Source organism: Hyperoodon ampullatus, assembly GCF_949752795.1.
Source record: "Hyperoodon ampullatus genome assembly, chromosome: 1".
In the NCBI taxonomy this organism is placed as follows: Eukaryota; Metazoa; Chordata; class Mammalia; order Artiodactyla; family Ziphiidae; genus Hyperoodon; species Hyperoodon ampullatus.
This window is the reverse complement of record NC_136914.1, coordinates 108748857-108770424: the sequence shown is the minus strand read 5'-3', so window position 1 is coordinate 108770424 and position 21568 is coordinate 108748857. Positions and strand designations below refer to the sequence as shown.

The 21568-nt window shown below is 41.1% G+C and overlaps 1 protein-coding gene across 1 annotated transcript in view; it reads left to right on the top strand.

The window, feature by feature from the left end:
* Positions 1–2371: 2371 nt before the first annotated feature.
* The window catches only part of NRBF2 (nuclear receptor binding factor 2), a gene marked incomplete at its 5' end in the record, with an annotated part of 40144 nt that continues 20947 nt past the window's right edge, over positions 2372–21568 (top strand). Inside the window, one exon of the mRNA XM_079717128.1 lies at positions 2372–2401. Within this exon, the coding sequence (XP_079573254.1) occupies positions 2372–2401 (30 nt within the window). The remainder of the gene's footprint in view (positions 2402–21568) is intronic.

The window sequence follows — 21568 nt, the reverse complement described above, 5'->3', positions numbered from 1 at the left end:
GAAGTGGATTTATTTAGAGAGAAACACACTCCACAGACAGAGTGTGGGCCATCTCAGAATATGAGAGTGGCCCCAGGGTATGGGGTTGTCAGTTTTTATAGGGGTGGGTAATTTCATAGGCTAATGAGTGGGAGGAGTATTCCAGCTATTTTGGGGAAGGGGTGGGGATTGCCAGGAATTGGGCCACCACTCACTTTTTGACCTTATGATTGGCCTTGGAACTGTCATGGCGCCTGTGGCTGTGTCATTTAGCTTTCTGATGTGTTACAATGAGCATATACTGAGGTTCAGGGTCTAGTGGAAGTGGACTAGTCTGCCATCTTGGACCTATTTGGTTCTAATCAGTTTACATCGTGTCCTCGGGCCATGTCATTCTTTTAAAGGTTGTGCCCTGCCCCCTTCCCTCCTGTTTCAGTGGCCCATTGAGGATTGGGTTCTTTTACATGAAATTCACTCTCCAGGTGAGCCATAGAGAGCACTGAAAGCTTTGCAGCTTTTAAATGTTCCCCCAAACCCACTGGCTCCATCTTGCTGAGTTGCAGCAGAGATGTACTACTGAGCTTTTATCATCTCTGCTTCAGTAATAGGCATGTCCACCTGTGTCCCCAGCTCGGATGGCCTGGAGATCTCTACAACCCTTTATTGATAGTCTCAGGAAATAAATGGGCTTTTCCTAATAGGCTAAGGAGTCTTCCATGTGTCTGAAAAGATACAAACCTGCAGGTAGAAAAAAACGGCCACTGGCAAGCTTCAGGCATAGCTGCTGTTCCCCATACTTCAAGAGAAGCAGCTTGGATAGCTCTGAAGTCTTTGTAGGCCTGAAACCTTTTCCTTTGATGATCTGGCCACGAACAGCACAGTCTTCATAGCCTGTGGCTGGTCAGGCCAACAGCATGACAGCAAGTGGCAGAGAATACGGATGGCAGATGCAATGGCCATGTCACCATTTGGACATGGTTGTGTACATCTATCAGGTCTTGCCTTTTGCTGATCTGGATGAAGTTGCTCTCAGACACATAGTCTCCTTCCTTGTCCAGCTGTCACTGAAGTTCCCCTTAGAGATATTAAACCTGCCCACTGCACAGCCAGCCACTGTAGGAGTACTGCAGTGACATGGATTCACTGCTCATAGTTATAGTTTATCAAGAAAGCTCTGCCTCTGGATTTCATCCCCTTGAAGGGGTCCTAATAGTTTTCTTTGCCATATAATAAATTGTCACAAACTTAGTGGCTTAAAGTAACACACATTTATTACTTCACAATTTCCATGGGTTAGGAATTTGGGAATGGCTTTGATGGGTCCTCTGCTCAGGATCTCACAAGGCTGCAATCAAGGTGTAGGCCAAGTCTGGGGTCTCACCTAAAGCTTGGGGGTCCTCATCTAAAGCTTCAGGTCCTCTTCCAAGCTCACAGGGCTTTCCCCCGCCCCCGGCCACGGCTTGCAGGATCTTAGTTCCCCCACCAGAGATGGAACTTGGGCCCTCCGCAGTGAAAGCGTGGAGTCCTAACCACTGCACTGCCAGGGAATTCCCAAGCTCACAAGGCTTTTGAAAGAATTTATTTCCTTCAAGTTGCACAATTCATGGTGCTTCTATCACAGCTGTTTCCTTTACAGCATAAATCACAATTATTTTTTACCAGTGAATTCCTTGACAGAAAGAACCCACCATAGTGGTTTAGCACATAATTGTTAAATCAATCAAGGATTATATATGGTTATTTGTGACCCATATTATTTTCATTAGTTTGTTAGCAACTTGAGGGCGCAGCCCTGAATCATTTGTCTCCCTCTAGTAGGGTCTAGTCCAGTGCATGGTTTAGCATTACTCACATCTCATTTCTGGAAAAAAAAATCAGGTGGAAGAATAAAGGTGGGGACTTGAAAGCAAGGGAGGATGTGGCAAAGCAGAGTGAATCTGGGAAGAGTTACGCTGGAAGGAAATGGGAGAGACCAATAGCAGAAATCAGCCACTTCTACTTGAATTCCAGCAACAAGGCTGTACCTCCTCACATGACGTATGCGGAAGCTGAAGACATGCTTCTCGCGAGAGGAAAGATGGACCGCGAGAAAGTGTACGTCCGTGCCCCGCCTTCCCTGAGCCCCACCCACTCCCTGTCCTCCCTCCCACCTTGAACCTGTCGCGTGTGACGTCGTGACGTGTGCGTGGCCGCGGCGCGGGGGGGGGGCCCGCGGCGCCGCGCCGGAGGAGGAAGTGGTGCGGTTGTTGCTCCCTCTGCGCCCGCCGCTGGCTCCCGGGGCGCGGAGTGGGGCCACAGTCGCCGCCACTGCGTCGCGCTCTCCAGCTGTTACCCTCCATGTGCCTGGGCTCCGTCGCTCCCCTTCCTCAGGCCGCCGCTTACCCCGGGGTCTATGGAAGTAATGGAAGGACCGCTCAACCTGGTGAGTGGCCCACAGAGGGTTGCGTCCGCCCTCGGGCTCCTTTGCCTCAGAAGCCCGGTCTCGGCGTGCAGCTGACCCTCGAGGCTGGGGGGTGGGTTTGACGCGGGTGGTCCTGAAGGCTGGGGGCGCAGGCAAGGCGCGGCCCTACAGCGGCTCCGGCCAAGCCACCGCAGACGGCCCCTCGGGGATCCCTGGGAAGCTCCCGCCTCCCATTTCCCGCCTCCTCCAGGCGCCACCTGCCTCAGGGCTCTGGGCGAGGGGCTCCCACCAGCGGGGGCTGCCACCTCTCCAGGCCGGAGGAAATGCCTGCAAGCGCCACGTAACCACCTCTCTGCAGCCTGGAGAGGCATTGAAGCCGGCCAGGGCAGAAATGGTGTGTAATACTGGTTGTAACTTCCAACGCAGGGTCTGAAGTCTGAGCCTCCCCACTGTGGAGAGATGGAGCATAACGTGTCTGACCCCCTTTTCCCTTCACCCATTTCTCACCTGTATTCAGATGCATAAACTGAGACTTACCCTTCTCAAATAAATTAGAGACAGCTGGGAAAAAAAGACGGGGCCGTCCCTGTTTTTAGCTCAGTTTCAGCTCATTAGGCATCATGAAAATATGGTAGATGTTTGCCTTTCTCAGAAACAGCGTTGCTGCTCACTTATTTTTAGGCACCTCAGGTGTAGCGATTAAAACAACAATGAGAAACACGAGTTCCGTTCCACCTGGCCGCGGCATCTTTTGGTTTCCCAGAGAAGGCGTCTGTTTTGGATACAAAAGTTAGATTACTTAAAGTTGCAGACAGACAAGAGGAACTTTTTGCAGTTCAACTGCGATGATGGGATTGGAAAAAAAAGGATGTGTGGAAAATTATTAGTTTCTCACGTTGGAACTCTGAGAACCCTTGTGTGGGGCTGGATTTAAACCATTCTGTAGAGAAGCAATAGAGCCTGGTGGTTTAAGAGTATAGATTCGGGACCTAAACTGCTTGGATTTGAATTCTGACTTTGTCACTTAATAACTGTGTGACCTTGGGCAAATTAGTTGACCTCACTCTTTGTGGTTTGTTGTGAGGATTGAAAGAGTAAATAGGTGTAAAGAGCCTAGAACAGTACCTGGTACATAGTGAAGTGTAAGAGTTAAGCTATTATAATAATCAGACCAAAACTCTTAATTTAAAAATCTCACTTGTAAAATAAGGTTTGGACTTGGTGAGCTTAAGAAGTTTAAGATTCTAGGACCTAAAGCTGTTGTTCCCAGATGACTGGTGCCAGGTTAACCGCTATGAGTACCGTGCAGTTTTATTAAGTTATGCCCTGCCCCCATTATTTACACTTAAAAAGAATTGGACTAGATTTATGATTTTTTTCTTTTTTTAAAGCCAGGGAAATGTCTTGCAGTCTTCTTGTTTTTAAGGTGACATATAGTTGGCAATGAAATATAATGGATGGCTCAATACTGAAACTTCACAGGAATATTATTAGAAATAACCAGCACTTTACAAAGTGCTTCAAAGTTCAAGTGTCCTCGCAAAATGACTATTGGTTCAGTTCCAGTTAACTTCACTTTATTTGGCTGCTTGCTGCAGCATAACCCCAGCCAACTGCCCCACTAGTGTGTGGTAGCTTATGAAAAGACTAGAACTGGGTGACAGTTGTAGGTGGAGCAGTAGAATGACCAGTTTAGGAAAAATTAGTTAAATGGTGGCAATGGTATTATCTTTTTATAGAGGATATTTTCAATAGTCTTGTTAAGGAGTCTAGCATAGTTCCATAATCCAGCCATAAAATTTATGTATCAGAAATTTGACATCTTGAATTCTTAAACCATTTGAGATTTGAAAGATCTGAGTTCTAGCATAGCTGTTTGATGGAAGGTAACAGTGGAACAGATTAACATTTACTTGAATCGTTTTAACTGTGCTGCTGAGTACCAGTGACAGGCTTCTGAATTTGTTGTCACTCAGTTTTAGAAGACTGGGTTTTTTTCTCCTCTGTTGTACTATATATCGTTGTAGCTTATTTATTTCATACATAGTTTGTACCCCCTTAGTCCCCTATCCTATCTGGCCCATCCCCCTTCCCTCTCCCCACAGGTAACCACTAGTTCTCTATATCTGTGAGTCTGTTTTTTTGTTATATTCACTGGTTTTATTTTTTTGATTTCACATATAAGTGATGTTATACAGTATTTGTCTTTCTCTGAGTTATTTCTCTTAGTATTATACCCTCCAGGTCCATCCATGTTGTTGCAAAGGGCAAAATTTCATGCTTTTTTTATGGCTGAGTAGCATTCCGGTGTGTGTGGCTGTGTGTGTGTGCACATGTATCTATATGTACATACACACACACCACGTCTTTATCCACTCATCTGTTAATGGACACGTAGGTTGCTTCTTTTTTTTTTAATATATTTATTAAAAGAGCGTATTTATGAATATCAAGGAGCATCAGCAAACCAATGACTGAAAGGTACAATTGGAGACAGTAGTTGAAAACATGCTGACTTCTAAGAGAGAAATGGCTGCTTGATCAGAGTTCAGTTATAACCAAGAGCATTGCACCAGCAATAAACTTTAAGTTAATGCTAACAATTTTAATTTGTATCTTTTTTTTTTTTTTTTTAGTTTCTGCTTTATAACAAAGTGAATCAGTCATACATAGACATCTGTTCCCCCATCCCTTCCCTCATGCATCTCCCTCCCTCCCACCCTCCCCATCCCACCCCTCCAGGCGGTCACAAAGCACCGAGCTGATCTCCCCGTGCTCTGCGGCTGCTTCCCACTATCTATCTACCTTACGTTTGGTAGTGTATATATGTCCATGCCTCTCTTTCGCTTTGTCACAGCTTACCCTTCCCCCTCCCCATATCCTCAAGTCCATTCTCAAGTAGGTCTGTGTCTTTATTCCCGTTTTACCCCTAGGTTCTTCATGACATTTTTTTTTAAATTCCATATATATGTGTTAGCATACGGTATTTGTCTTTCTCTTTCTGACTTACTTCACTCTGTATGACAGACTCTAGGTCTATCCACCTCATTACAAATAGCTCAATTTCGTTTCTTTTTATGGCTGAGTAATATTCCATTGTATATATGTGCCACATCTCTTTATCCATTCATCTGATGATGGACACTTAGGTTGTTTCCACCTCTGGGCTATTGTGAATAGAGCTGCAATGAACATTTTGGTACATGTCTCTTTTTGAATTATGGTTTTCTCAGGGTATATGCCTAGTAGTGGGATTGCTGGATCATATGGTAGTTCTATTTTTAGTTTTTTAAGGAACCTCCATACTGTTCTCCATAGTGGCTGTACCAATTCACATTCCCACCAGCAGTGCAAGAGTGTTCCCTTTTCTCCACACCCTCTCCAGCATTTATTGTTTCTAGATTTCTTGATGATGGCCATTCTGACTGGTGTGAGATGATATCTCATTGTAGTTTTGATTTGCATTTCTCTAATGATTAAAGATGTTGAGCATTCTTTCATGTGTTTGTTGGTAGTCTGTATATCTTCTTTGGAGAAATGCCTATTTAAGTCTTCTGCCCATTTTTGGATTGGGTTGTTTGTTTTTTTGCTATTGAGCTGCATGAGCTGTTTATAAATTTTGGAGATTAATCCTTTGTCAGTTGCTTCATTTGCAAATATTTTTTCCCATTCTGAGGGTTGTCTTTTGGTCTTGTTTATGGTTTCCTTTGCTGTGCAAAAGCTTTGAAGTTTCATTAGGTCCCATTTATTTATCTTTGTTTTTATTTCCATTTCTCTAGGAGGTGGGTCCAAAAGGATCTTGCTGTGATTTATGTCATAGAGTGTTCTGCCTATGTTTTCCTCTAAGAGTTTGATAGTTTCTGGCCTTACATTTAGGTCTTTAATCCATTTTGAGCTTATTTTTGTGTATGGTGTTAGGGAATGATCTAATCTCATACTTTTACATGTCCCTGTCCAGTTTTCCCAGCACCACTTATTGAAGAGGCTGTCCTTTCTCCACTGTACATTCCTGCCTCCTTTATCAAAGATAAGTTGACCATATGTGCGTGGGTTTATCTCTGGGCTTTCTATCCTGTTCCATTGATCTATCTTTCTGTTTTTGTGCCAGTACCACACTGTCTTGATTACTGTAGCTTTGTAGTATAGTCTGAAGTCAGGGAGCCTGATTCCTCCAGCTCCGTTTTTCGTTCTCAAGATTGCTTTGGCTATTCGGGGTCTTTTGTTTTTCCAAACAAATTTTGAAATTTTTTGTTCTAGTTCTGTGAAAAATGCCAGTGGTAGTTTGATAGGGATTGCATTGAATCTGTAGATTGCTTTGGGTAGTAGAGTCATTTTCACAATATTGATTCTTCCAATCCAGGAGCATGGTATATCTCTCCATCTGTTTGTATCATCTTTAATTTCTTTCATCAGTGTCTTATAATTTTCTGCATAAAGGTCTTTTGTCTCCTTAGGTAGGTTTATTCCTAGATATTTTATTCTTTTTGTTGCAGTGGTAAAGGGGAGTGTTTTCTTGAATTCATTTTCAGATTTTTCATCATTAGTGTACAGGAATGCCAGAGATTTCTGTGCATTAATTTTGTATCCTACTACTTTACCAGATTCATTGATTAGCTCTAGTAGTTTTCTGGTAGCATCTTTAGGATTCTCTATGTATAGTATCATGTCATCTGCAAACAGTGACAGCTTTACTTCTTCTTTTCCAATTTGGATTCCTTTTATTTCCTTTTCTTCTCTGATTGCTGTGGCTAAAACTTCCAAAACTATGTTGAATAAGAGTGGTGAGAGTGGGCAGCCTTGTCTTGTTCCTGATCTTAGTGGAAATGGTTTCAGTTTTTCACCATTGAGGACAATGTTGGCTGTGGGTTTGTCATATATGGCCTTTATTATGTTGAGGAAAGTTCCCTCTATGCCTACTTTCTGCAGGGTTTTTATCATAAATGGGTGTTGAATTTTGTTGAAAGCTTTCTCTGCATCTATTGAGATGATCATATGGTTTTTCTCCTTCAACTGGTTAATATGGTGTATCACATTGATTGATTTGTGTATATTGAAGAATCCTTGCATTCCTGGAATAAACCCCACTTGATCATGGTGTATGATCCTTTTAATGTGCTGTTGGATTCTGCTTGCTAGTATTTTGTTGAGGATTTTTGCATCTATGTTCATCAGTGATATTGGCCTGTACTTTTCTTTCTTTGTGACATCCTTGCCTGGTTTTGGTATCAAGGTGATGGTGGCCTCATAGAATGAGTTTGGGAGTGTTCCTTCCTCTGAAATTGTTTGGAAGAGTTTGAGAAGGATGGGTGTTAGCTCTTCTCTAAATGTTTGATAGAATTCCCCTGTGAAGCCATCTGGTCCTGGGCTTTTGTTTGTTGGAAGATTTTTTATCACAGTTTCAATTTCAGTGCTTGTGATTGGTCTATTCATATTTTCTATTTCTTCCTGATTCAGTCTTGGCAGGTTGTGCATTTCTAAGAATTTGTCCATTTCTTCCAGGTTGTCCATTTTATTGGCATAGAGTTGCTTGTAGTAATCTCTCATGATCTTTTGTATTTCTGCAGTGTCAGTTGTTACTTCTCCTTTTTCATTTCTAATTCTATTGATTTGAGTCTTCTCCCTTCTTTTCTTGATGAGTCTGGCTAATGGTTTATCAATTTTGTTTATCTTCTCAAAGAACCAGCTTTTAGTTTTATTGATCTTTGCTATCGTTTCCTTCATTTCTTTTTCATTTATTTCTGATCTGATCTTTATGATTTCTTTCCTTCTGCTAGCTTTGGGGGTTTTTTGTTCTTCTTTCTCTAATTGCTTTAGGTGCAGGGTCAGGTTGTTTGCTCGAAATGTTTCCTGTTTCTTAAGGTGGGATTGTATTGCTATAAACTTCCCCCTTAGAACTGCTTTTGCTGTGTCCCATAGGTTTTGGGTCGTCGTGTCTCCATTGTCATTTTTTTCTAGGTACTTTTTAATTTCCTCTTTGATTTCTTCAGTGATCACTTTGTTATTAAGTAGTGTATTGTTTAGCCTCCATGTGTTTGTATTTTTTACAGCTCTTTTCCTGTAATTGATGTCTAGTCTCATAGCATTGTGGTCAGAAAAGATAGTTGATACAATTTCAATTTTCTTAAATTTACCAAGGCTTGATTTGTGACCCAAGATATGATCTATCCTGGAGAATGTTCCATGAGCATTTGAGAAAAATGTGTATTCTGTTGTTTTTGGATGGAATGTCCTATAAATATCAATTAAGTCCATCTTGTTTAATGTATCATTTAAAGCTTGTGTTTCCTTATTTATTTTCATTTTGGATGATCTGTCCATTGGTGAAAGTGGGGTGTTAAAGTCCCCTACTATGATTGTGTTACTGTCGATTTCCCCTTTTATGGCTGTTAGTATTTGCCTTATGTATTGAGGTGCTCCTATGTTGGGTGCATAAATATTTACAATTGTTATATCTTCTTCTTGGATCGATCCCTTGATCATTTTGTATTGTCCTTCTTTGTCTCTTCTAATAGTCTTTATTTTAAAGTCTATTTTGTCTGATATAAGAATTGCTACTCCAGCTTTCTTTTGATTTCCATTTGCATGGAATATCTTTTTCCATCCCCTTACTTTCAATCTGTATGTGTCTCTAGGTCTGAAGTGGGTCTCTTGTAGACAGCATATATATGGGTGTTGTTTTTGTATCCATTCAGCCAATCTGTGTCTTTTGGTGGGAGCATTTAGTCCATTTACATTTAAGGTAATTATTGATATGTATGTTCCTATTCCCATTTCCTTAATTGCTTTGGGTTCGTTATTGTAGGTATATTCCTTCTGTTGTGTTTTTTGCCTAGAGAAGTTCCTTTAGCATTTGTTGTAAAGCTGGTTTGGTGGTGCTGAACTCTCTCAGCTTTTGCTTGTCTGTAAAGCTTTTAATTTCTCCATCAAATCTGAATGAGATCCTTGCTGGGTAGAGTAATCTTGGTTGCAGGTTTCTCTCCTTCATCACTTTAATTATGTCCTGCCACTCTCTTCTGGCTTGTAGAGTTTCTGCTGAGAGATCAGCTGTTAACCTGATGGGGATTCCCTTGTGTGTTATTTGTTGTTTTTCCCTTGCTGCTTTTAATATGATTTCTTTGTGTTTAATTTTTGACAGTTTGATTAATATGTGTCTTGGCGTATTTCTCCTTGGATTTATTCTGTATGGGACTCTCTGTGCCTCCTGGACTTGATTAACTATTTCCTTTCCCATATTAGGGAAGTTTTCAACTATAATCTCTTCAAATATTTTCTCAGTCCCTTTCTTTTTCTCTTCTTCTTCTGGAACCCCTATAATACGAACGTTGGTGCGTTTAATGTTGTCCCAGAGGTCTCTGAGACTGTCCTCTGTTCTTTTCATTCTTTTTTCTTTATTTTGCTCTGCATCAGTTATTTCCACTATTTTATCTTCCACCTTACTTATCCGTTCTTCTGCCTCAGTTATTCTGCTATTGATCCCATCTAGAGTATTTTTCATTTCATTTATTGTGTTTTTAATCGATGCTTGATTCATGTTTAGTTCTTCTAGGTCCTTGTTAACTGTTTCTTGCATTTTGTCTATTCTATTTCCAAGATTTTGGATCTTGGAAATAGAATCTTGGATCATCTTTACTATCATTATTCTGAATTCTTTTTCAGGTAGACTGCCTATTACCTCTTCATTTGTTAGGTCTGGTAGGTTTTTATCTTGCTCCTTCACCTGCTGTGTGTTTTTCTGTCTTCTCATTTTGCTTATGTTACTGTGTTTGGGGTCTCCTTTTTGCAGGCTGCAGATTCGTAGTTCCTGTTGTTTTTGGTGTCTGTCCCCAGTGGCTAAGGTTGTTTCAGTAGGTTGTGTAGGCTTCCTGGTGGGGGGGACTAGAGCCTGTGTTCTGGTGGTTGAGGCTCGATCTTGTGTTTCTGGTGGACAGGTCCATGTCTGGTGATGTGTTTTGGGGTGCCTGTGGCCTTATTATGTTTTTAGGCAGCCTCTCTGTTAATGGGTGGGGTTGTGTTCCTGCCTTGCTAGTTGCTTGGCATAGGGTGACCAGCACTGTAGTTTGCTGGTCGTTGACTGAAGCTGGGTGCTGGTGTTGAGATGGAGATCTCTGGGAGATTTTTGCTGCTTGATATTATGTGGAGCTGGGAGGTCTCTTGTGGACCCGTGTCCTGAAGTTGGCTCTCCCACTTCAGAGGCACAGCACTGACTCCTGGCTGCAGCACCAAGAGCCTTTCATCTACCCAGCTCAGAATAAAAGGGAGAAAAAGTAGAAAGAAAGAATTAGTAGAAGAAAGAAAGAGAGAGAGAAAGAAAGGAAGAAGGAAAGAAAGGAAGGAAGAAAGAAAGGGAGGGAGGGAGGAAGGATGGAAAGAAAGAAAGAAAGGAGGGAGAGAGGGAGGAATGAAAGAAAAAGGAAGAGTGAATGGAAGAAGGGAGGGAGGGAGGAAGGAAAGAAAGAAAGACAGGAGGGAGGGAGGGAGGAAGGAAAGAAAAAGAAAGTGAAAGGAAGCGGGGTGGGAGGGAGGGAGGAAGGAAAGAGAGACAGGAGGGAGGGAGGGAGGAAGGAAAGAAAAAGAAAGTGAAAGGAAGAAGGGAGGGAGGAAGGCAAGAAAGAGAAAGAAGGAAAGGAGGGGCGGAGGGAGGGAGGGAGGAAGGGAAGGTAGGAAAAAAAGAAAGAGCAGGTAAAGTAAAATAGAATAAAGTATGAAATATAGTAGCGTTATTAAAATTAAAAAGTAATTATTGAAAAAAAAAACGGACAGATAGAACCCTGGGACATATGGTGGAAGCAAGCTATACAGAGAGAATCTTACACAGAAGAATACACATACACATCCACAAAAAGAGAGCAGGGGGAAAAATCAAAAATCTTGCTCTCCAAGTCCACCTCCTGAATTTGGGATAATTCGTTGTAAAAAGAGGAAAAGGGCGAGAAGTCTGAAATCTTGCTAAGTCCACCTCCTTAATTTGGGATAATTCGTTGTAAAAAGAGGAAACGGGGGGAAAGTCTTAAATCTTGTCCTCAAAGTCCACTTCCTCAATTTGGGATGATTCGCTGTCCATTCATGCACTCCACAGACGCAGGGCACATCAAGTGGACCGTGGAGCTTTAATCCGCTGCCTCCGAGGCTGCACAGAGAGATTTCCCTGTCTGCTCTCACAGCTCCCTGGTCTCAGCCTTGGACCTGGCCCCGCCTCTGCGCGTAGGTCGCCGGAGGGCGTCCGTTCTTCACTCAGACAGGACGGGTTTAAAGGAGCCGCTGATGCGGGGGCTCTGGCTCACTCAGGCAGAGGGGAGGGAGGGGAATGCCCTCTCCTCGCGCACCAGGCAACAAAAGGGAAAAAAGTCTCTTGCCTCTCCGGTAGCTCCAGACCCTTTCCCCGGACTCCCTCCGGGCTAGCACTAACCCCTTCAGGGTCTCTTCCTGCCGCCAGCCCCAGACCTCTCCCTGCGCTCCGACTGAAAGCCGATACCCGAGCCTCAGCTCCCAGCCCCGCCCGCCCCGGCGGCCAAGCAGACAAGCCTCTCGGGCTGGTGTGTGCCTGAGGGCACCGATCCTCTGTGCCGGAATCTCTCCCTTTGCCCTCCACACACACCCCTGTTGCTGTGCTCTCCTCCGCTACTCCGAAGCTTTTCCCCTCCGCCACCTGCAGTCTCCGCCCGCGAAGGGGCTTGTAGTGTGTGGAAACCTTTCCTCCTTCACGGCTCCCTCCCACTGGTGCAGGTCCCGTCCCTATCCTTTTGTCTCTGTTTATTCTTTTTTCTTTTGCCCTATCCAGGTATGTGGGGAGTTTCTTGCCTTTTGGGGGGTCTGAGGTCTTCTGTCAGCGTTCAGTAGGTGTTCTGTAGGAGTTGTTCCACGTGTAGATGAATTTCTGATGTATCTGTGGGGAGGAAGGTGATCTCCGCGTCTTACTCTTCCGCCATCTTCCACGTAGGTTGCTTCTATATCTTGGCAATTGTAAATAATGCTGCTGTGAACATTGGGCTGAATGTATCTTTTCAGACTAGTGTTTTCGTTAGAAGACTGAATTTTTTGAAGACTATCACATGCTTTTATGTCAGCAGATGTGCAATGCAGGGTACAGTTGACTCAGCATGAGAAATACTTCTCAATGCTATGGTTTTGAGTGCTTTTGAACATTCCATTAGCATATACTACCTTTTTCTAATGACATCATACTGTAGTCCAAATTGATTGCATAAGGACTTATTATAGTACCTAGATTTATAATCATGTGTCCTCAGAGCATCCTTGGAATTTAGTAAGAATTGCTTCCCAGTTTTACAGATAAATAAGCCTAGACAAATTTAGTAATTAGATCAGTGACCCAAATACATTATGGACCACACCTTATTTTATTTATTTATTTATTATTTTAAAAAAATTTATGTATTTATTTTTGGCTGCGTTGGGTCTTTGTTGCTGCGTGCAGGCTTTCTCTAGTTGCGGCAAGTGGGGGCTACTCTTCGTTGTGGTGCGCGGGCTTCTCCTTGCGGTGGCTTCTCTTGTTGCAGAGCACAGGCTTCAGTAGTTGGGCTCGTGGGCTCTAGAGCGCAGGCTCAGTAGTTGTGGCGCATGGGCTTAGTTGCTCCGCGGCATGTGGGATCTTCCCGGACCAGGGCTCGAACCCGTGTCCCCTGCATTGGCAGATGGATTCTTAACCACTGCACCACTAGGGAAGCCCCACACCTTATTTTAATATCATGACTTCTTTCTAGCAATGCTTCTGTATTAATGTACTTATAAATTTCATTGCAGTGTGGCCCTTATCTATATTGGAATATACATGCTGTGTCAGTATTTAGTACCTGTGCTCTAAGTTAGGTTTGCAGTAAGGGCTTGTAGGCTTATTGCCTCACAGTGATTTTTAAGATATGGAAGAGACCAGTTTGAAATAGTCATTTTAATATATAGTACAGATATTCTGGTTTTTGAAGTTGGTCAAAAGAAAAATAGGATAAATCGTATTTACATTGGTGGTGGGGGGGAATAGCTAGTCTTTGGACTCTGGATAAGTTTTGTTACATCAGTTTTTTTTCTTTTTGTCAATTTTTAATATGGAAATATTCTAACATACAAAATTACTTAGTGTATATTTAGGCCTTTCTTTCCATACATTTAATTTTGGCAATGCAGGTTCTAGTAGCAAATGTCAAAACTTGTGTGAGATAATTTCTAGTTCTTTGTTTTGTTTGCAGCCTATTTGGGAAGTGATGTCAGACTTTAATTTACACATGACTGTGTTGCTCATGCTTTGCTTACCTACTCTGCAAACTCTGAGGACAGGGTCCGTGTGCCTGTGTGACCACAATTATATTCTGTGTGTCTGGCCCTTTTAAAAGTGCTGAGAATGTACATGTTTGTTGAGAAACTGAGCTGCTATTCAGAGTGCTCAACTCTTCTCATCTAAGGAAAGGAATCAGATAGAGTCCAAAGAATGGCCGTGTACGTATTGGTGGTCTTTGTAACTATTCCATGTTAGTTATATTGGCAATAAAAATAAAATCTTGTTGCCCTGAAGAATGTCAAGGAAAATTTCATCTTGTCACAGGCTAGGCTAGGCTAGCCTTAATGGAAGCTCTCTGGGGTAAGGCAGTAGGGCACTAAGATGTATCCAGTAATTACAGAGTGCTGGAGTTGGCATCAGGCACTGACATGTATTATTTGTTTTGTTTTCTTCGTAGCTGTATGAGATATTCCCCCATTTTACAGATGAAAACTTTGAACTGCAGAGTGAGTGGTGATAGTTGGATTTGAAAGCAAGATTCTAAATCAAATATCTAATCTTTCTGTTAGATCAATGTTTGCCCATTTGTTTTGACTGTGATCCACAGTGAGAAATTTTTATATAATAACTAGTACACACATACCTAAGTGTATATTACTGCAGAGCTTGCTACACTATGGATGTGCCTCCTGGAATTGTGCAAAATGCAGGGACCCTCATAAATTTCACCGAAAACAAGACAAAAAAGTAAAAACCTGAAGCATCATATGCCGTGTTTGTGTGTGTGTGTGTGTTTGTGTATAGTGCTATATATGATGCACTCTAATATTTACTATTAGAGCTTTTTAAATGCTGGTTGTGACCCATAGATTGATTTCAGGACTCATTACTGGGTTGCATCTTGTAATTTATCTTCACAGCAGATGGTGGCAGTTGTAAAAAAAAAAAAAAAAGCTAAAGTAGAATCTTACAGAAATTGACTTAAAATCAAAAAGGTTTTCCTGGATCTCTCTAACACTTGAGCAGTTATCCTAAATACAGTTGCATTACGTTACTTAGACAGATGATTCAGTACTTACAGTTAGGAGATACTACTTGCCTTTAGGAGACTCACAGTCAGTTGACTCGGAAATGGGGAATGACTGACTTTTCTCCTTTGCTCTCCATTGAAGCACCACCACAAGGTTCAAAAGTACATTAGATTTTCCTCTGCCACCTTATTGTGTTTGGTATGGTGTTCCTTTTCTTTTCATCTTTACATACAGTTTTCCCCAAGGACACAGAAATAAATAAATAGAAAGTAAAAGAACTTAATACTCTTTTCCTTTGGGAAAGAAGACAATATTGAACCTGTAGTTTTGAGGCAGTTGAGCATGTAGTTCTTGGTGAGGGAAGTCACTTGGTAATCTAGCTGTACTTAGGATTTTGTTGGTTGCAGGTGATAGAAACCCACTTCAAATTAGCTGAAATCAAAAGGAATAACTTATTGGAATCAAAAGAAAGGTGCAGGAAGGGCAGGACTACAATGTAGGTGGGTCTAAGAACTTGTGGGACCTGGGACTCAAAGATAATCAGGCTTTCCCACTCTGCCTCTTCAAACTTTATTACTTTACTCCCTCTCTCTCCAGATCTACATTTTCCACCTGGCTAACTCCTGAGTATCACATTAGTTATATCCACTTAAAGCTTTCTTGACATAACCTCTGGTCCTGAGTTTGAAAATCTGTTGGAATGGATCTTTAGGTGTCTAGGGGATGAGGTAATATAAAAATATGGCAACTTCCATGGGAATCTTATTGATTGCCTAGGAAGAAGAGCGTTTCACAGAGAGGGGTGGGGCATGTGGAAAGTGTTGGCTGTTTCTGGCGAGGATTCAGCAAGGGAGGAATTTGTACAGGGCACATGGAGTAAGACATTACTAAATCTGAATTTTGTACTTTTTATAAAGGTTTTAGAACATTTTAGAACATTTTGTAGTATTGTGCTTTCATTTTTACTCAGGGAGTAGGAAACTGCTGGTTAAAATGTCCTCAAGATTGGATGGATGAAATAGTGAATGAAGTAAATGTACCAGTAACTAGTGTTCTGTGGCTCTGTATAGATGTATATACATATGTATAGTTGTTTATCTTAGATTTTGATGCAGAGATTTATTCTGATATTTACTGTGAAATACAATAATGTTCTCTTGGCATTTAAGAATCTTTGGTTTTGTTACCAACCCTCAGCATAACCTCTCCCATCCTTCTATCCAACTAACTGTTCATTGATCCACCCAACATTGTGAGCAGTTACTGTCTATCAGGTACTGTTCTGGACATCAAGGATTTGACAGTGAGTAGGACAAAGTCCCTATTCTTACAGAACTTTTATCCCATTCTCTAGTTTTCATTTCATCTATTGTGTTCTCTTTCTCTCTTTACCATCTTAAGCATAGTTATTTTGAGTTCCTTGCTATTCCAATACATGGATAATCTCTGGGTCTGTTTCTGTTGTCTTTTTCCCTTTGTTATCAGTGACATTTTCCTGCTTGACATGCCTAGTAACTTTATTGTGTATTACACATTGTGGATGATGTGTTGTAGAGATTCTGAATTTGTTATCTTCCTCCAAAAATGTTAAGTTTTGGCTGGCAATTAAAATACTAGCAGATCACCTTGATCCAGTCTAGGCTTGATTTTATCAGGGTGGGTCTATTTCAGCTTTACCCATAACGCCTAGAATGTAGTGCTTTTATCAGGGTGGGTCTATTTCAGCTTTACCCATAATGCCTACCTAGAATGTAGTCCTTAGTCCTAGGGCTAGACTTTGAGGTCTCAACTCAAAGCCCCAGGTATTCACCAAAGTTATACTCTGTCTAGGCCCAAACTGCAACCTGTCTCCCCAACACTGTGTGGCTTCTGAATTCTCTGCTAAGAGGTTCTGCTAGGCTTCCTGGAATTGCGCCCTGTTAACGTGCAGCTTATATGTTAGGTGAGGACCTGAGAGGATTTTTTTTTTTTTTTTTTTTTTTTTGCGGTACGCGGGCCTCTCACCGTTGTGGCCTCTCCCATTGCGGAGCACAGGCAGCACGAACTCGCGTCCCCTGCATCGGCAGGCGGACTCCCAACCACTGCGCCACCAGGGAAGCCCCTGAGAGGATTCTTGATGCATATTTTTAGAGTGTCTTCACTGCACTTTCCTCCAACCCTGGACTCCTTAAAATCTAGCCTTTTTCGTTCCAATCTCCATCTCCTTTGCCCAGTGAGATACTGCCTTCTGCTTGGGCTTTATTTTCTTGCACTCCATTTTTGAAAATGCACTCAGAAAGAAAGCCAGGGTGAATGCAGGTTTCACCTTGTGCATTTCCCTTTTCTTAAAACCTAGCCTTCTGTTACTTTTTGTTCTGTGTCTGTAAACTGTTGTTTTTATATATTTCGCCCAGCTTTGTAGTTGTTTACAGTTGGAGGGTAAACCAGTGCCAGCTACTCCATCCTACCTGTATCAGAGGTACAAATTTCCATGAGAATTTCCAAAGAATTCTCAAAACACAATTAAGGCAGTTTATTGTAAACCCTAAATGCCAGAAAGTGCTTTAATAGGAGATTGTGGTATCACAAAAGCTAATACTGCCAATATTCAGTGATAGGTTATCACAGCTCTGTAAGGATTGGCCAGTTACTTACTGCTTTCTGTATTTAAACATCTATTTCCAAGTAAAGTTTGAGGCAGCTTACAATAAAAGACAGATGGCATACTATTAAACTATTAGTTACCTACTGAGGTAAATTCCAAAATTTAGCAGCTTAAAACAGCACATGTTTGTTTTCTCACAGTTTCTGTGTGTTAGGAATAAAGACATGACTTAGCTGGGTTCTTTGCTTCAGGGTCTTTCACAAGGCTACAGTCAAGTTGAGGGTCAGCTGGGGGTGCAGTTCCATTTGAAGGCTCTACTGGGGCAGGAGCTGCTTCCAAGCTCACTCACAGGGGTGATGGCAAGTTTTCATTCCTTGAGCGGTTTTGGATTGAGCACTTCAGTTCCTTGCTGGCTGTTGGCAGGCCACCTCATTCCCTTCCGTGTGAGTCTTTCCTTGGGGCAGCTGACAGCATGACTGTTGGCTTTATTAAAGTAAGCAAGGGAGAGAGAATGTACCAAGGTGGAAGTGACAATCTTTTGTAACCTCATCATGGAAGTGACACCCCATCACCTTGGCTGTATTCTGTTTCTTAGATGCAAGTCACTAGTTCCAACCCACATTTGAGGAGGGGAGATTACATAACGTTGTGAATACCAGGAGGCAGGGGTCATTGGGAGCCATATCAGAAACTGCTACCACAATTGCTGATAGAAAAACAAAGAAAATAAGAACTGAAGCAACAAAGGATATTGAGACAGTATAATCCTTCAGGGCTACATCAAACTAAAAAGCTTAAGCCCAACAGAGGAAATCATCAACAAAATGAAAAGGCAACCTACCAAATGGGAGAAAATATTTGCAAAGCATGTACCTGATAAGGGACTAGTATCCAAAACAACAGAAAGAACTCACACAACTAAATAGCAAAAAAAAAAAAACACCAAAAAATCTGATTAAACAGCAGGCAGAGGATCTGAATAGACATTTTTCCGAAGAAGATATACAAATGGCCAACAGGTACTTGAAAAGATGCTCAACATCACTAATCAGGGAAATGCAAATAAATCAAAACCACAATGAGGTATCATCTCTCAGCTGTTAGAATGGCTGTTATCAAAAAGATAGGAAATAACAAGTAACAGGTGTTGGCGAGGCTGTGGAGAAAAGGGAACCCATGTGCACTGTTGGTGGGAATGTACATTGGTGCAAGCACTGTGGAAAACAGTATAGAGGGCCCTTGAAAAATTAAAAAGAGAAATCTCAGGACTTCCCTGGTGGTCCAGGGGTTAAGGCTCTGCTTCCACTGCAGGGGGCGCAGGTTCGATCCCTGGTCCAGGAAGTTCTGCATGCCACACGGTGTGGCCAAAAAAAAAAAAAAAAACTACTGTACTATCCTGCAGTTCCACTTCTGGGTATATTTCTGAAGAAAATGAAAACACAAAAAACATCTATTCAGATCCTCTGCCTGTTGTTTAATCAGGTTTTTTGCTTTTTTTGCTATTGTGTGAGTTCTTTCTGTTGTTTTGGATACTAACCCCTTATCAGGTATATGATTTGCAAATATTTTCTCCTATATGGTAGGTTGCCTTTTCATTTTGTTGATGATTTCCTCTTCTTGGCATAAGCGTTACAGTTTGATGTAATCCCACTTGTTTGTTTTTGCTTTTGCTTTTGGTGTCAATTAAAAAATTATCACCAAGACTTATATCAGAGAGCTTTCTGCCTATATTTTCTTTGAGGTGTTTTATGGTTTCAGGTCTTATGTTTTTTTGTTTTTTTGTTTTTTTTGCGGTACGCGGGCCTCTCACTGCTATGGCCTCTCCCATTGCGGAGCACAGGCTCCGGATGCGCAGGCTCAGTGGCCATGGCTCACGGGCCCAGCCGCTCCGCGGCATGTGGGTTCTTCCCAGACCGGGGCACGAACCCGTGTCCCCTGCATTGGCAGGCGGACTCTCAACCACTCTGCCACCAGGGAAGCCCCTGTCTTATGTTCTTTAATTCATTTTGAGTTAACTTTTGTGTGTTGTGTAAGATAGTAGTCCAATTTCATTCTTTTGCATGTGACTATCCAGTTTTCCCAACATCATTTATTGAAGAGACTGTCCTTTGCTGGTTGTATATTCTTGGCTTGTTTGGCATTTGTTAATTAAACATTTATGCATGGGTTTATTTCTGGGCTGTATGTTCTGTTCCATTGATCTTTGTGCTTTTAATGCTATCATACTGTTTTGATTACTATAGCTTTGTAAGATAGTTTGAAAAGAAAGAGCGTGATGCCTCTAGCTTTGTTCTTTCTGAAGATTGCTTTGGCTATTTGGGATCCTTGTGTTTCTATGCAACTCTTAGGATTGTTCATTTCTGTGAAAAGTGCCATTGGAATTTTGATAGAGATTGCATTGAATCTGTATTATTGCTTTAGTTAGTATGGACATTTTAACTATTACTTCTTCGAATCCATTTCATCAGTGACTTAATAGTGTTTGTGTACAGGTCTTTAACCTCTTTGGTTAAATTTACTCCTAAGTATTCCTTTTGATGCAGTTATAAACGGGATTGTTTTCTTAACTTCTCTCTGAAAATTTATTAGGGTATAGAAATGCAACAGATTGCTGTATATTGATTTTGTATCTTGCAACTTTATACTAGATTCATTTATTCTAACAGTTTTTTGGTGGAGTCTTCAGGGCTTTCTGTATATAATATCTTGTTATCTGCAAATAGCGAACAGTTTTACTTCTTTCTTCTTTATTTGGATGCCTTTTATTTCTTCTCACCTAATTGCTGTGGCTAGGAAGCACTTGCAATACTATGCTGACTACAAGCAGCAAGAGTGGGCATCCTTGTCTTGTTCCAGATCTTAGAGCAAAAGCTTTGAGCTTTTCACTGTTGAGTATTATGTTAGCCGTGGGCCTGTCATATATGGCTTTTATAATGTTGAGTTGTGTTCCCTCTATACCCATTTTGTTGAGAGTTTTCATCATGAGTGGTTGTTGAATTTTGCCAAATGCTTTTTCTCCTGTTGAAATGCTCATATAATTTTTTAAAAATTTACATTATTTATTATTTACTGAGCCAAATTTCCTCAATGTTCAAGTACCTGGTGATTTTTAACCACTTGGTTGTTGAATTAACTCTTTCAAGAAATGAACCTAAGCTAAGCAATTCATGAATAAGCTATGTTTCAAACTTGGTACCTTGGTTCTGATATGTATATTTTCTGTGTCTACAGATATTGGTTTGGTTATTTCCTGTTTCTTGTTGATGGAGGAGAATCAACTTTCCAAAATTATGCATGATTCTTTTAGAACTTCTTGCTCTCTTATGAGTTTAAAGTAAATCCATTTTCTTTACCTTCTGATTAGTAATCAGTTGTTTGAAAAATATAAAATATTGGTATGGTCTACAAATGTTCTGACACAACTGAATCACCCTTTGAGTAACAAAATAAATAAAGTTCAGAAAAGTTTACACTTTGTTATTCACTGGAATGGAGAAATCATGTTGCAAAAGTGTGTGAGTGAATGAGTGTGAGTGTGTGTGCATGCATGTTTTACAGAAGTGCCAAACATTACAGAAGTAATTTCCCCACCTTAACTATTAAAGATAATTGCTCATATCTTAGGATTCCCATGGTGAGAAATGAATCAATCTATTTCCTAGATTAAGATCATTAAATGTTTTTTTCACACACACACACACACACACTGTTTTTTATTTTTACAAGAGATAAATAAACTGACACCAAGCATTGTAAGATGACCATAACAAAAGCAACAGTGATTGCAATTACCAAACATGAAACACACTCATACTCTGTCATAATATTGACATTCAGTCCAGTAATCCTCCACTGTAACAGCTCCTTTACTTTGCAGTGAAAATTGATTTATATATTCTTTGCCTCTGAGTCCTTGTGGGATTTTTTTTTCATTCAAACAGAAAGTCACAAAAATTATAATCATCCTCATCAGTTCACTCAGTCCCATGTACTTAATTTTTTTTATCTTGATCTTTTGTTAACACTTTTATGAATTCATCAGTTTTCCATTAGAGTTCTGAAAATGATTATTCATTCAGTTCAACAGTATAGTCAGTTACCTGTAACCTGTACTTGTCAGAGTCTTTTCCATGAATTCCTTGAAGATGAAACCCTTTTATAGGAACATTTTTGCAAAAGCATCAGAGTACACCCAGAACTGTCTGTAAATGACAGAAGACTGAAAAATGACCACGGTTAATTGAAAGTTCCTAATAATGTAATTGACAAGGAAATTTAGTTATTTCTGAGATACACATTTTAAAGTAATAACTAGAATTATGACTTACAATATTATACCAGAA